The sequence below is a fragment of the Carassius gibelio genome, chromosome A15, assembly GCF_023724105.1.
Source record: "Carassius gibelio isolate Cgi1373 ecotype wild population from Czech Republic chromosome A15, carGib1.2-hapl.c, whole genome shotgun sequence".
Classification (NCBI taxonomy): Eukaryota; Metazoa; Chordata; class Actinopteri; order Cypriniformes; family Cyprinidae; genus Carassius; species Carassius gibelio.
The window spans coordinates 19,795,586-19,808,222 of record NC_068385.1 but is presented as its reverse complement, the minus strand read 5'-3'; the positions used below and the strand labels follow the sequence as shown (position 1 = coordinate 19,808,222).

The following is a 12,637-nucleotide window of genomic DNA, read 5'->3' as shown; positions in this document are numbered from 1 at the left end:
CACTGTTTTAATGAAAAACAGTATGTTACTGTCGAAATTTGTCCGTTTTTTTACAGCGATTTTTAACAGTGTACACTGTAAAAAATGTTGCCGTTAAATAACAGTAATTTTCTGGCAGCAGGGGTGCCAGTAAAGTACTGTTAATTTACAGCTCTTAACCATTAATTTACCACTCTTATTTTTTAACAGTATTTTACTGTAGATTCTACCATGGAAATTAACTCCACTCCCACTGCTTCAAACAGTTCGAGTTTTTAAACTAGCATTCCCACGATGTTAGTACTATGAACTTATTTCATTTGAGTCCACTGAGAAGGAATATTTCTTACACTTAATGTGCAGTAATAAAGTAACTAAATACATGACTTTTACTCAAATCACTGCAGCTCATTGTCAGCTATAGCACACATGTATGTGCTGAAGTACTTAACACAGAGATCATCACTGTATCAGCGACTCCACATTTACTGCCTTTATATAAAGCAGCAGAAAATCAGAATTTGTGGCTCATCATTGACTGAAGCACCGGCTCTACTCTACAGCACAATGGTGAACAACCAAACTACATTAAACTAAACGATCTCTCTTGTGCAAACATACATTAATACAGTCAAGTTCAGTATTTACTCTCATTATCAGTGTATGACTTTGCCTATTTTTTTTTCTATGGATGTTCACAAATATTTTAGTTAAATTAACTTTTTTTTTCATTTGGTAAATCTGACGTTTACATTTTACAGTATATTACTGTTTTTCCTTGACTTAACGGCAACAAACTGTAGAAAAACACTTTTTTTTGCTGGCAACCATTAATTTACGGCAAGAAACAGTAGAAAAACAGTTATTTACTGGCAGCAGGGGTGCCAGTAAATAACTGTTTTTCTACAGTTTGTTTCCTGTAAATTAATTACAGTTTATTACTGTTAAATTATGTTTCATTCTGTTTTTTCTTCATCTTAAATCTTTAACCCTTTAAATCCCACAAGAAAATCCTCAGTTTTAAATGAACACTTATAATGTGTGCACACTACAGAGTGTTAGAGTAACACTGAATCAGTGAAGTTAATGAGATAATTCGGTGATTAATTGATGATTGAGCATTAGTGATAAACACCTGCAGAATCACTGAAGGAAAGAGAAACACAAGAACTACAAATGACTTCAGCCACAGCCTTAGATGAAATCAACTGAATAAAAGAATACATCAAATCTCTCAAGATCTGATTAAACAACTCATAAAACAGCTTCACCAGATTCACATCACTAACCAGACTGACTTTATTTCTGTCAGATGTCTACAGAAGAACTTATGGAGAGTTAAATAGGTTTAGGTGTTTTTTCACTACCATGATGGAGATCAGTGTTTACTTTAGTTGGGCTCTTGAACGTGATTTTTCAACAATTAAGGTTTTTTTTTTTCATGCTGTAACAATGCGCCTTTGGAACTTGTTATAGCAAAACAAAAATACACAGAAGAAAAAAAAATCTGATGTTGTTGTTTATAGATTGACAAGAACAAATACTATTATTTCTGATCTAATCCCGTATCTCTTCTCTTATTGAATATTGATACTACAGCATGAGAAGGAACACTGCTGAGCCATAAGTTATGAAAGACTGTTAAGAAAATTTAATGGTGACAATCCACAAAATAAATGAACAGATCAGTTCTGAACATCACAACACATGCTACTAAAACTTAAAACAAATGCAAAATTATAAGCACATAAGAATTCAAGAAAATAAGTGAACAATTCAGGGGCATAATTTATTCATGCTGCAATGCATGCTGGGAATCATGGATGAGTTTTATCCTGTGCTGGTACCCAGCATGCATTGCATCATGAACCTTTTGATTGTCACCATTGTTGAGATTCATATGCTGATTGTTGATTTCTCTCTTTGAGTGTTGTGGGGACTGCTGCCCGAAATACTTTTTAACTAAAACTAGTCGTTAAATCCATAAATACTGGTTATCACACTACTTTTCAATCTTAAAAAATTGAAGTGTCATTCACTCAAATATTTCAACACCAAATTAATATTTGATTATTATAGCAACACTTTAAGCCAGTCTAGTAGACCATGCCTGTTAGAAACAACCATAATCACTTGACTATCAAAATTAATACTGCTGTAACAGATGCATCATAAAGATACAAATACAGCAATAAAACAAAATTTAAAGTGCAAAAGTCAATGGTCAGGAGCCCAACTAAAGCAAACACTGATCTCCACAATGGTGACGCTAAACGAAACAGTAACATTATCATCTAAATCTCTGTAATTCTCAATAAGATCTTTTGATCTCTGTTCTCTGATTGGCAGAAATAAAGTCAGTCTGGTTAGTAATGTGTGAAGTTGGTGAAGCTGTCTGTTGATCATTTAAATCTTCAGTTGATTTCATCTAAGGCTGTGGCTGAAGTCAGTTGTATTTCATGTGTTTGTCTTGTTATGTTTTTTTTTTCTTCAGTGATTCTACTCATTAACAGCAGCTGTTGATCAGTGTCTGAATTCACTCATTCATGTTCATTCTCTCTGGCAGGTGGACTATATTAGTAAACTCATGTAGGGAATAGTGAATGAGGGTGTAGGGTGTGATTTGAAACACAGCCGCTGAGTGTCGACTTTGAACGTTGTTAATTTACGATATATAGCAGCAGGCTACTTCTCGAAAACTATGAATATTACCCAGAATGCACTGTTTTAATGAAAAACAGTATTTTACTGTCGAAATTTGGCCGTTTTTTTACAGCGATTTTTAACAGTGTAGTTTTTAAACTCGAACTGTTTGAAGCAGTGGGAGTGGAGTTAATTTCCATGGTAGAATTTATGGTAAAATACTGTAAAAAAAAAATAAGAGTGGTAAATTAATGGTTGAAAGCTGTAAATTAACAGTACTTTACTGGCGCCCCTGCACTGTTAAAAATCGCTGTAAAAAAACGGCCAAATTTCGACAGTAAAATACTGTTTTTCATTTAAACAGTGCATTCTGGGTAATATTCATCGTTTTCGAGAAGTAGCCTGCTGCTATATATCGTAAAATAACAACGTTCAAATTCGACACTCAGCGGCTGTGTTTCAAATCACACCCTACACCCTCATTCACTATTCCCTACATGAGTTTACTAATATAGTCCACCTGACAGAGAGAATGAACACTAATGAGTGAATTCAGACAATGATCAACAGCTGCTGTTAATGAGTAGAATCACTGAAGAAAAAAAAACATAACAAGACAAACACATGAAATACAACTGACTTCAGCCACAGCCTTAGATGAAATCAACTGAAGATTTAAACGATCAACAAACAGCTTCACCAACTTCACACATTACTAACCAGACTGACTTTATTTCTGTCAGATCAGAGAACAGAGATCAAAAGATCTTATTGAGAATTAAAGAGATTTAGATGATAACGTTACTGTTTCGTTTAGCGTCACCATTGTGGAGATCAGTGTTTGCTTTAGTTGGGCTCCTGACCATTGACTTTTACACTTTACATTTTGTTTTATTGCTGTATTTGTATCTTTATGATGCATCTGTTACAGCAGTATTAATTTTGATAGTCAAGTGATTATGGTTGTTTCTAACAGGCATGATCTTCTAGACTGACTTAAAGTGTTGCTATAATAATCAAATATTAATTTGGTGTTTAAATATTTGAGTGAATGACACTTCAATTTAGTAAGATTGAAAAGTAGTGTGATAACCAGTATTTATGGATTTAACGACTAGTTTTAGTTAAAAAGTATTTCGGGCAGCAGTCCCCACAACACTCAAAGAGAGAAATCAACAATCAGCATATGAATCTCAACAATGGTGACAATCAAAAGGTTCATGATGCAATGCATGCTGGGTACCAGCACAGGATAAAACTCATCCATGATTCCCAGCATGCATTGCGGCATGAATAAATTATGCCCCTGAATTGTTCACTTATTTTCTTGAATTCTTATGTGCTTATAATTTTGCATTTGTTTTAAGTTTTAGTAGCATGTGTTGTGATGTTCAGAACTGATCTGTTTATTTATTTTGTGAATTGTCACCATTGTTGTGATTCATACGCTGATTCTTGATATTTCTGTCTAAATTTCAGCAAAGGTTTTTTTTTATGAGTGACATTTTCTTAACAGTCTTTCATAACTTATGGCTCAGCAGTGTTCCTTCTCATGCTGTAGTATCAATATTCAATAAGAGAAGAGATACGGGATTAGATCAGAAATAATAGTATTTGTTCTTGTCAATCTATAAACAACAATATCAGATTTTTTTTCTTCTGTGTACTTTTGTTTTGCTATAACAGTTTCCAAAGGCGCATTGTTACAGCATGAAAAAAAAAAAAAAAAAAAAACCTTAGTTGTTGAAAAGTCACGTTCAAGAGCCCAACTAAAGTAAACACTGATCTCCATCATGGTAGTGAAAAAAACACCTAAACCTATTTAACTCTCCATAAGTTCTTCTGTAGACATCTGACAGAAATAAAGTCAGTCTGGTTAGTAATGTGAATCTGGTGAAGCTGTTTTAGTAGTTGTTTAATCAGATCTTGAGAGATTTGATGTATTCTTTTATTCAGTTGGTTTCATCTAAGGCTGTGGCTGAAGTCATTTGTAGTTCTTGTGTTTCTCTTTCCTTCAGTGATTCTGCAGGTGTTTATCACTACACTAATGCTCAATCATCAATTAATCACATAATTATCTTATTAACTTCACTGATTCAGTGTTACTCTAACACTCTGTAGTGTGCACACATTATAAGTGTTCATTTAAAACTGAGGATTTTCTTGTGGGGTTTAAAGGGTTAAAGATTTAAGATGAAGAAAAAACAGAATGAAACATAATTTAACAGTAATAAACTGTAATTAATTTACAGGAAACAAACTGTAGAAAAACAGTTATTTACTGGCACCCCTGCTGCCAGTAAATAACTGTTTTTCTACTGTTTCTTGCCGTAAATTAATGGTTGCCAGCAAAAAAAAGTGTTTTTTCTACAGTTTTTTGCCGTCAAGTCAAGGAAAAACAGTAATATACTGTAAAATGTAAACGTCAGATTTACCAAATGAAAAAAAAGTTAATTTAACTAAAATATTTGTGAACATCCATAGAAAAAAAATTAGGCAAAGTCATACACTGATAATGAGAGTAAATACTGAACTTGACTGTATTAATGTGTGTTTGCACAAGAGAGATCGTTTAGTTTAATGTAGTTTTGTTGTTCACCATTGTGCTGTAGAGTAGAGCCGGTGCTTCAGTCAATGATGAGCCACAAATTCTGATTTTCTGCTGCTTTATATAAAGGCAGTAAATGTGGAGTCGCTGATACAGTGGTGATCTCTGTGTTAAGTACTTCAGCACATACATGTGTAATACAGCTGACAATGAGCTGCAGTGATTTGAGTAAAAGTCATGTATTTAGTTACTTTATTACTGCACATTAAGTGTAAGAAATATTCCTTCTCAGTGGACTCAAATGAAATAAGTTCATAGTACTAACATCGTAGGAATGCTAGTTTAAAAACTCGAACTGTTTGAAGCAGTGGGAGTGGAGTTAATTTCCATGGTAGAATTTACGGTAAAATACTGTTAAAAAATAAGAGTGGTAAATTAATGGTTAAGAGCTGTAAATTAACAGTACTTTACTGGCGCCCCTGCTGCCAGAAAATTACTGTTATTTAACGGCAAAATTTTTTACAGTGTGCTGCCAGTAAATTACTGTTATTTAACGGCACAATTTTTTACAGTGCAGCAGAGTTAATTCCACTCAGATTTTTTTGCTGTGTAGGTCCTGAAACGTTTTGTCTAACCCCAAACTCTAAAGAGTCACAGCATTTTATTATAATGGTCTTCTCATTATAATGGTATGGATGTGACAGTCCAGTCAAGTTATTAATATTCTGCATTGTAGTTTGACCTGCTCGCACTGCGCGCTGAAGAGATATCAACATAGTACTACAACGAAGCGCTTGACTGAACCAAACACATTTTATATCAGGTAAATAATATATTCAAGATATATATACACCGGCTGAAATGTTTTGAAATAACTTATACCCTACCTGTTCGAAAAAAATCCAGTCTCTGCCTGTGTCATTTTGAGTCTTGGTAAAGTTTTAAATCCCTGCAGCCAAGATGCTCCTCTGTCTGTCACGGATTATTGAAAGTAAAACCTAAATCTATAGCAGTGGTTGGATTTATTCACGCACTTTAAAATATTAATTTGAAGCTTCTTATTTTCAGATTCTTATTCACAGCTTTATCATAATAGGCTGCCTATTAACTTATTGGGAGAAAACCACAAGTTCTATGTGAAATCAGACATTTGAGCACTCACATATAGTCAGAATGGCATAATCAATAACACCTGTGAATATTCGACTGTGAGATTGGTGGTCGAATCAGGCTCCTCGAATCGAAGCATCGAATCATCGACTATTCAGGGTCACCCTTAGTTCTGATCATCAGCAAATTTGAAAATGTCTGTATATGGCACATTATCTCTTGCATTTCATTAAAAGACTGCAAGACAACACTTGTATGGTTTAAGGTTTGCCACTAAGTTTAGTCAAATGGTAGTTGAAAGTAGAGGTTGATCAGTTAATCATTGTTTCGGATTAATCAGCAACAATAGTCAATTGCTGGAACTACTGTTTATCCATTTTTCCCAGGTTACGTCTGGTGCTTGAGTAGCTAAGAAGAGTCCATTTGTTGACTAGATGCTGCATTAGTATAGAGAGAACAACAGTATGATTACTTTCAAAGCTGAGGACGGAAACACTTAAGGAAGGCTACAACCAATGTGCCCAAAACACAAGGAACTCTGACCCAAAAGTGCAATGTCACATTTGTCAAAATCTTTATTCTATTTAAAAAGTATGGTTCAGTTTTTTCCCCTTTAATTAAGTTCAGCACTAATGTAGTTTTCATTAATTCTACATAAAAAAACTATCAAATCTGTAAAATCCAATATAGCTCGACCTCTAATTGAAAGGTTTAAACTTGAAAGAGTGTGATCCACGAAAGCATTGTATCTGATCAAAGTAATCCCCAAGTGCAAACCCATGACACTCCAGGGGGACAGTCGTATGATAATTGACAAAAAATAATATTTAAATTATTATACAGTTTGTGTACATGGTTACATACACAGCAAAAAAATGTGAGTGAAATTAACTCTGCTGGAAGTACATGTGAGACCGCACTCAAGAGTGTGAACGTGTTAAAATCACAATTTCAATGGTGTCACCACTATAGTGGTCAGTGTTTGCTTTAGTTGGGCTCTTGACCCCTAAAACAGATTTTAGTTGGCTGCAATGATGGAGTTCTGATGGACAAGCAATTCTATTGTTATTCCTGAATTACTGAGTTAAAGTTAAATTGTTGATTATAGCAACCCTATGATTCTTCAACAAAGTCTTTCCAACATTTTACATAAAATCTGAGGCATTTCTTAAAAGTTGTTTGTTCAATTTTTTTCAAAATGAAGTCTTTCAATTAGACATGCAAACATCAAAAATCAACCTGTAAATCGGAACAATGGTGAAAATCAAAAATGCATGTTGCAGTGCATTCTCGTTGCCACCTATCAAACTTCATCCATGGCTCCCATGATGCATTGCGGCATGAATAAATTATTTGCATAATTGTTTCAGTAATTTCCTTTATTCTTACTATTCTATGTTTTTTATGTTACTTTTAGTAGTTTGTTTTCTAATGTTTAGAGTTGTTCTATTTTTCTGAATATGCTGTTTGTCACCATTGTTGAGACTCCTACACAAATTTTTGATGTATGTGTGTGCCTAAAACAAGTTCTTTTTTTTTTTTTATCGGAACAACTTTCAAGAAAACTTTTTACTAGAGCGTACTGTATAATCACAGGGTTGTTATAATAAATGAGGTCAATAAAATTTGTTTAGGCTTTAATTGAGTTTGGTGATTCATTTTTTTCTTGTCTGTTTTTTACAATTCAGTTGTAACAGCCAAACCAAATCTGACATTAAAAGTGTAAACACTGACCACTATAATGGTGACATACAAATAGTTTCATCTTTGTAGATTCTGCATGTTAACATCAGGTATCATCAATAATGGTCAATCATCCCTCAATTAATCACTTAATTATCTCATTAACTTTAACTCAGCTTCAGTGTTAATTTTACACTCCCATTTTAACACTTTCACACTCTCACGTGTCTCACATGTACTCCCAGCAGAGTTCATTTCACTCTGTATTTTTTGCTGTGTACATACATATATATATATACACACACACACACACACACACACACACATATATATATATATATATATATATATATATATTAGTGCTGTCAAAATTAGCGCGTTAACGCATTCGATTAATTTGAAATATTTAACGCGTAAAAAAAAAATAACGCAATTAACGCGGTTGCAGTTTTTTTTTATTTCCAGTTGTGGTCTATGTGTGTTCAACGTGCAAAGAAATATGGATAAGACCAAGGAAGGACTTTTAGACGGAAAGTTTCAGTATAAAACTCTGCCGGATTACTCTTCAATCTGCCACAAGAAACAGCAACATTAAAATCATGAACTCAAATGTCATTGTTTAAAAAAAACAAAAAAAAACAATGACTGTAACAGTGCGTAAATCAGACCTTTCTGTAACGCTAACGTTAATAAGCTTAAACGAAAATAACGAAATAATTGTGTAGCGGAGTATTTTTTGTACACAGTGCCGCGAACTGTCAATCACTCCTGTGCGCGTGCATCACTGTCCTCCCCGCAGCTGCAGCAACTTGCGCTCTCTCTCTTCATCAAGCTTTAAAACAAAAAGGGGACAAAAAGATCATATTGTCTTTGTGCATGGGCTATAGATTAATTAGATAAATTAATATCTAAATTTGTGCCTTGCCGTCTACGGTATTTTTTTAGAACTTAGAAAAAAGATGCTGCAGCCAATGAGCAGCCAGCGGGGGCTGCAGGACGACTCAACCTCCGCAGACAGTTTTTAATGTTTATCAGACAATAAATACTCAAGATTTTGCTTTAGTATAACTCACAACGAGTTTCACACACCTTCTCCGGCCACGTTGAGTTGTTGACACTTAACAGTGGGAAAAGCGACACATGCGCTATTCACTTGTATAACTTAAGGGTGAATGGGTAATGTAGTTTCTGCTCTGGGTGGGATGAATTAAGAAGCTTGCATTGTGAAGGGCGCTCTGAAAATCGGCAGTGCAGGTAAAAGATTAAAACCTCTATTAAAACAGATGTCCAGATGAGCGTACCGATACGCTACAAGCACGTTCTGGGCGCACGGAGAGGTGGCGGTACGCTCAAGAGCTATATTTGGAAGTGGCGGTACTGAGTGCATACCAGCCCACTTAAAGCACTGGCAATGACTATACTTTGGAATTTTTTTGCAGTCCACTTAGAATTCAACATAACAGAAATCATTTTTGTTTTTTATTGGCATTGATTGTTTTGAAATTCAAATGGTACTTACATGCCTGTGTTTTTATTTCTGTAATAAATATGGCTTTCAAGCCAACAGTTAATTTGGAGGATATTGATGGTTTATTGCAGGTATGTTGTTTACATGAGAAAATCTGTGTTACAAGTTAAACAAAAATTTCAATAAACAATCATATTTAGAATTTAAATAGTTTCTTTGTCTTGAGTTTACATTAATTATTTACATTTTACATTTACATATCCAAAAAGTTTCAGTCTTTTAATTGCGATTAATCGCGATTAATCGCGATTAATCGCGATTAATTTAAAAAAATTGTGCGATTAATTAGTTAATTTTTTTTAATCGATTGACAGCACTAATATATATATATATATATATATATATATATATATATATATATATATATATATATATATATATATATATATATATATATATATTTTTTTTTTTTTTTTTTTTCAGATACCTAAAGATTGTCCGGCCAGTGGAGACTCATGCTCTACAGACAGTTCGTACCGCCCACTACATTTCTGCAGGAACTTGGCTGTGCTTGTTAACCATGGCTTCCATCTACTTGATCCTTTTTCTGCAGAACTTCGGGGGTCAAATGCCTGATGCGTTTACTTGTGAATCCCAGAACAGTTCCCATCTCAGTGTGACCTACAAAATCATCCACTGTGTGACCTTTGCAGGCTTCATTTTTGTCCTGGTATCTCTGATTCTTCTATACTGGAAGACTCACCAAAAGCTCAGACAAGTTCAGTCCTCTTCACGGGTCAGTTCCAGAAGTCAAACATTTAAAACTGTTGAGCACAACATGCTAGTGCTAGTGGTCATTTTCTGTGTGTGCTTTGTTCCATATCACCTGGTGAAACTACCATACATATTCATTGAACCCCTGCTGCACGATTGTACAGCAGCCCAGCCATTCTACATCCTGAAGGAGCTCACCATCGTGTTAGCAGCACTAAATGCCTCATTGGATCCACTCATGTACTTTTTCTTTTGCAAGACCTTTAGATCACATTTGAAATGTACTGCAAGGAGTCGCTAACCTATCTGTGAATGATTACTTTATGGTTTTTGTATTATTGTGCTTTGTGATGTGCTTCTTTATTGTTTTGCAATTGCCAGTGGATATGAGTATCTTTACTAAATAATAAAAGTTGTGTAAAAAGTAGGGATGCGTCGATATGAAAATTTTGGCAGATACGAGAATCGATAATTCTTTAAATATAAAAGCTAATCAATATGTTGGCCAATAAATCTAAATCCACATTTTCACATAATTTTTGAGAGCCAGATTACCAAAAAAGTCACTATTAAAAAGCATTAAACACTTCAACATAAATCAAACATAAAGCAGCCTTACAAATAAATAAAATAATGCTTAAATAATGGAAACAAGTTACTGGACAAAATTACTTAACATGTAAAAAAAAAATATATACGGTGATAAGACAATGGACTGTTTTAAAAGAGGTCCAGCATGTAAGGACTATAGCCAATTAATGTAGACCTGTTATTTTCTCGCTATTGCTATTAGATTACTTTTATTATTAAATAATACAATTAAGTTTCTTCACAACAATTTCAACAACAAACACCTCATAACTGTGACTCACAGTGAGGAAAAAAAAAATAGGCGATTAGCTTTGGCTATTCCTCAATGAAAATGTAAAAAAAAAAAGTATTTTAAAGCAGGTTTATTATAGCCTACAATGAATTATATGCCTATACCCTAAATAAAATTGTTACACTTCCGTAACACTTAATCAATGAAGCAAAAGAGCAGCTAATTTTATGCACCGACTTTCAACAACAACCTGTTCAACATGAATGATGTTTCTTCTCATTGTTTTCGCTATGTTTGGGCCACAAGAGGAAGGTTAAAGAAATAAATTAAAACCATTAAATATACCACATATTAACATACCACATATTAATCAGCTGTTAATACGTGTGTCGTTGGATGCTGAAAGCAGAGGTGGGACTTTAAAGTCACAAGCAAGTCTTCAAGTCATATCCCAAGTCCTCAAAGGGTTAAAGTTAATGAGATAATTAAGGGACTAATTAAATGATGATTGTGCACTAGTGATGAACGCCTGCTGTTATTGAGAACTACAGAGGATCAGATGTTGATGTTTTATTGGTTAAAATGATGCAGCCATCATGGAGATCAGTGTTTGATTTATTTGTGCTCTTGACCCTTAACTGATGTCTTAGATCTCCTTCTGTAGCATTTGCATGAAGTGCTTTAAAGCAGAGCTAATAATCATGACCTGGTCTGATTACAGTAAAATAAATTTTTGTTGACAAAAAAAACAAACATTTTTTTTATTTGAGTTTTGCAGAACCAACCCAGTAAAACTACAGAAATTTTGAATTTTAACTCTATTAAGTGCACACAAAAATTGAGCTTCACTACCTTGTGGACACACATAGACATCAAGAACCAGCATATGACTCTCAACAGTGGTGACAATCAACAAAATGTTGCATGCTGGGTAACACCATAGTAAAAAAAACTCATCATGCAATGCAGTATGACAAATTGTCACCACTGTTGAGAATCGTGTGATAAGTGTACATGTATAAAAGCCTGAACTGGTAGTCTCCTCCTTTGTCTTTCAACGTTGAAGCATTGCGGTAGTGTTTGTTTTGGTGGGGCCTTTTGTTATTCAGTCATAGCAGTAATAAAGTGTAAGTCAACAATCCAAAAATAAATACTATTTCATGATGTTCAATCATCATGAGTTATAAACTATAACTGGTTCTTGATCTCTCAAACAAACAATAAAACAGCTATACAATTTTTAGAAGGAGGGATCAACTGTATTTCTTCATATTACACTCAGCTACATCAATAAAGATTTCTCTCAAACATGTTTGCCAATTAAGATCTTGTTTTCATGCAAACATTACATATCCAAAACCAACACTTGTCAATACAGTTCTATACTACAAAGATTTCCATTGCTACCATACATAAATGACCCACATTAAATGGTAAACGTTCTCAAATCAAATCAATACAATCAATGAAAAAAAAAAAAAATGAAATAAAACAACAGTAGTAGAAATCAAACATTAACCCAAAGTAAAATAAACCCCAGAAACCCTTATAATTGGTAAGAATACTGATTGTTGTGATAAAGTCCAGACACATAACATGTCCCATAGGC

At 34.0% G+C, this 12,637-nt stretch overlaps 1 protein-coding gene across 1 annotated transcript in view; it reads left to right on the top strand.

Moving 5' to 3' along the window:
* Window positions 1-10,506, top strand: part of LOC128028881 (P2Y purinoceptor 14-like) — a 29,004-nt gene extending 18,498 nt beyond the window's left edge. Inside the window, exon 2 of the mRNA XM_052616200.1 lies at window positions 9,915-10,506. Within this exon, the coding sequence (XP_052472160.1) occupies window positions 9,915-10,506 (592 nt within the window). The remainder of the gene's footprint in view (window positions 1-9,914) is intronic.
* Window positions 10,507-12,637: the final 2,131 nt, after the last annotated feature.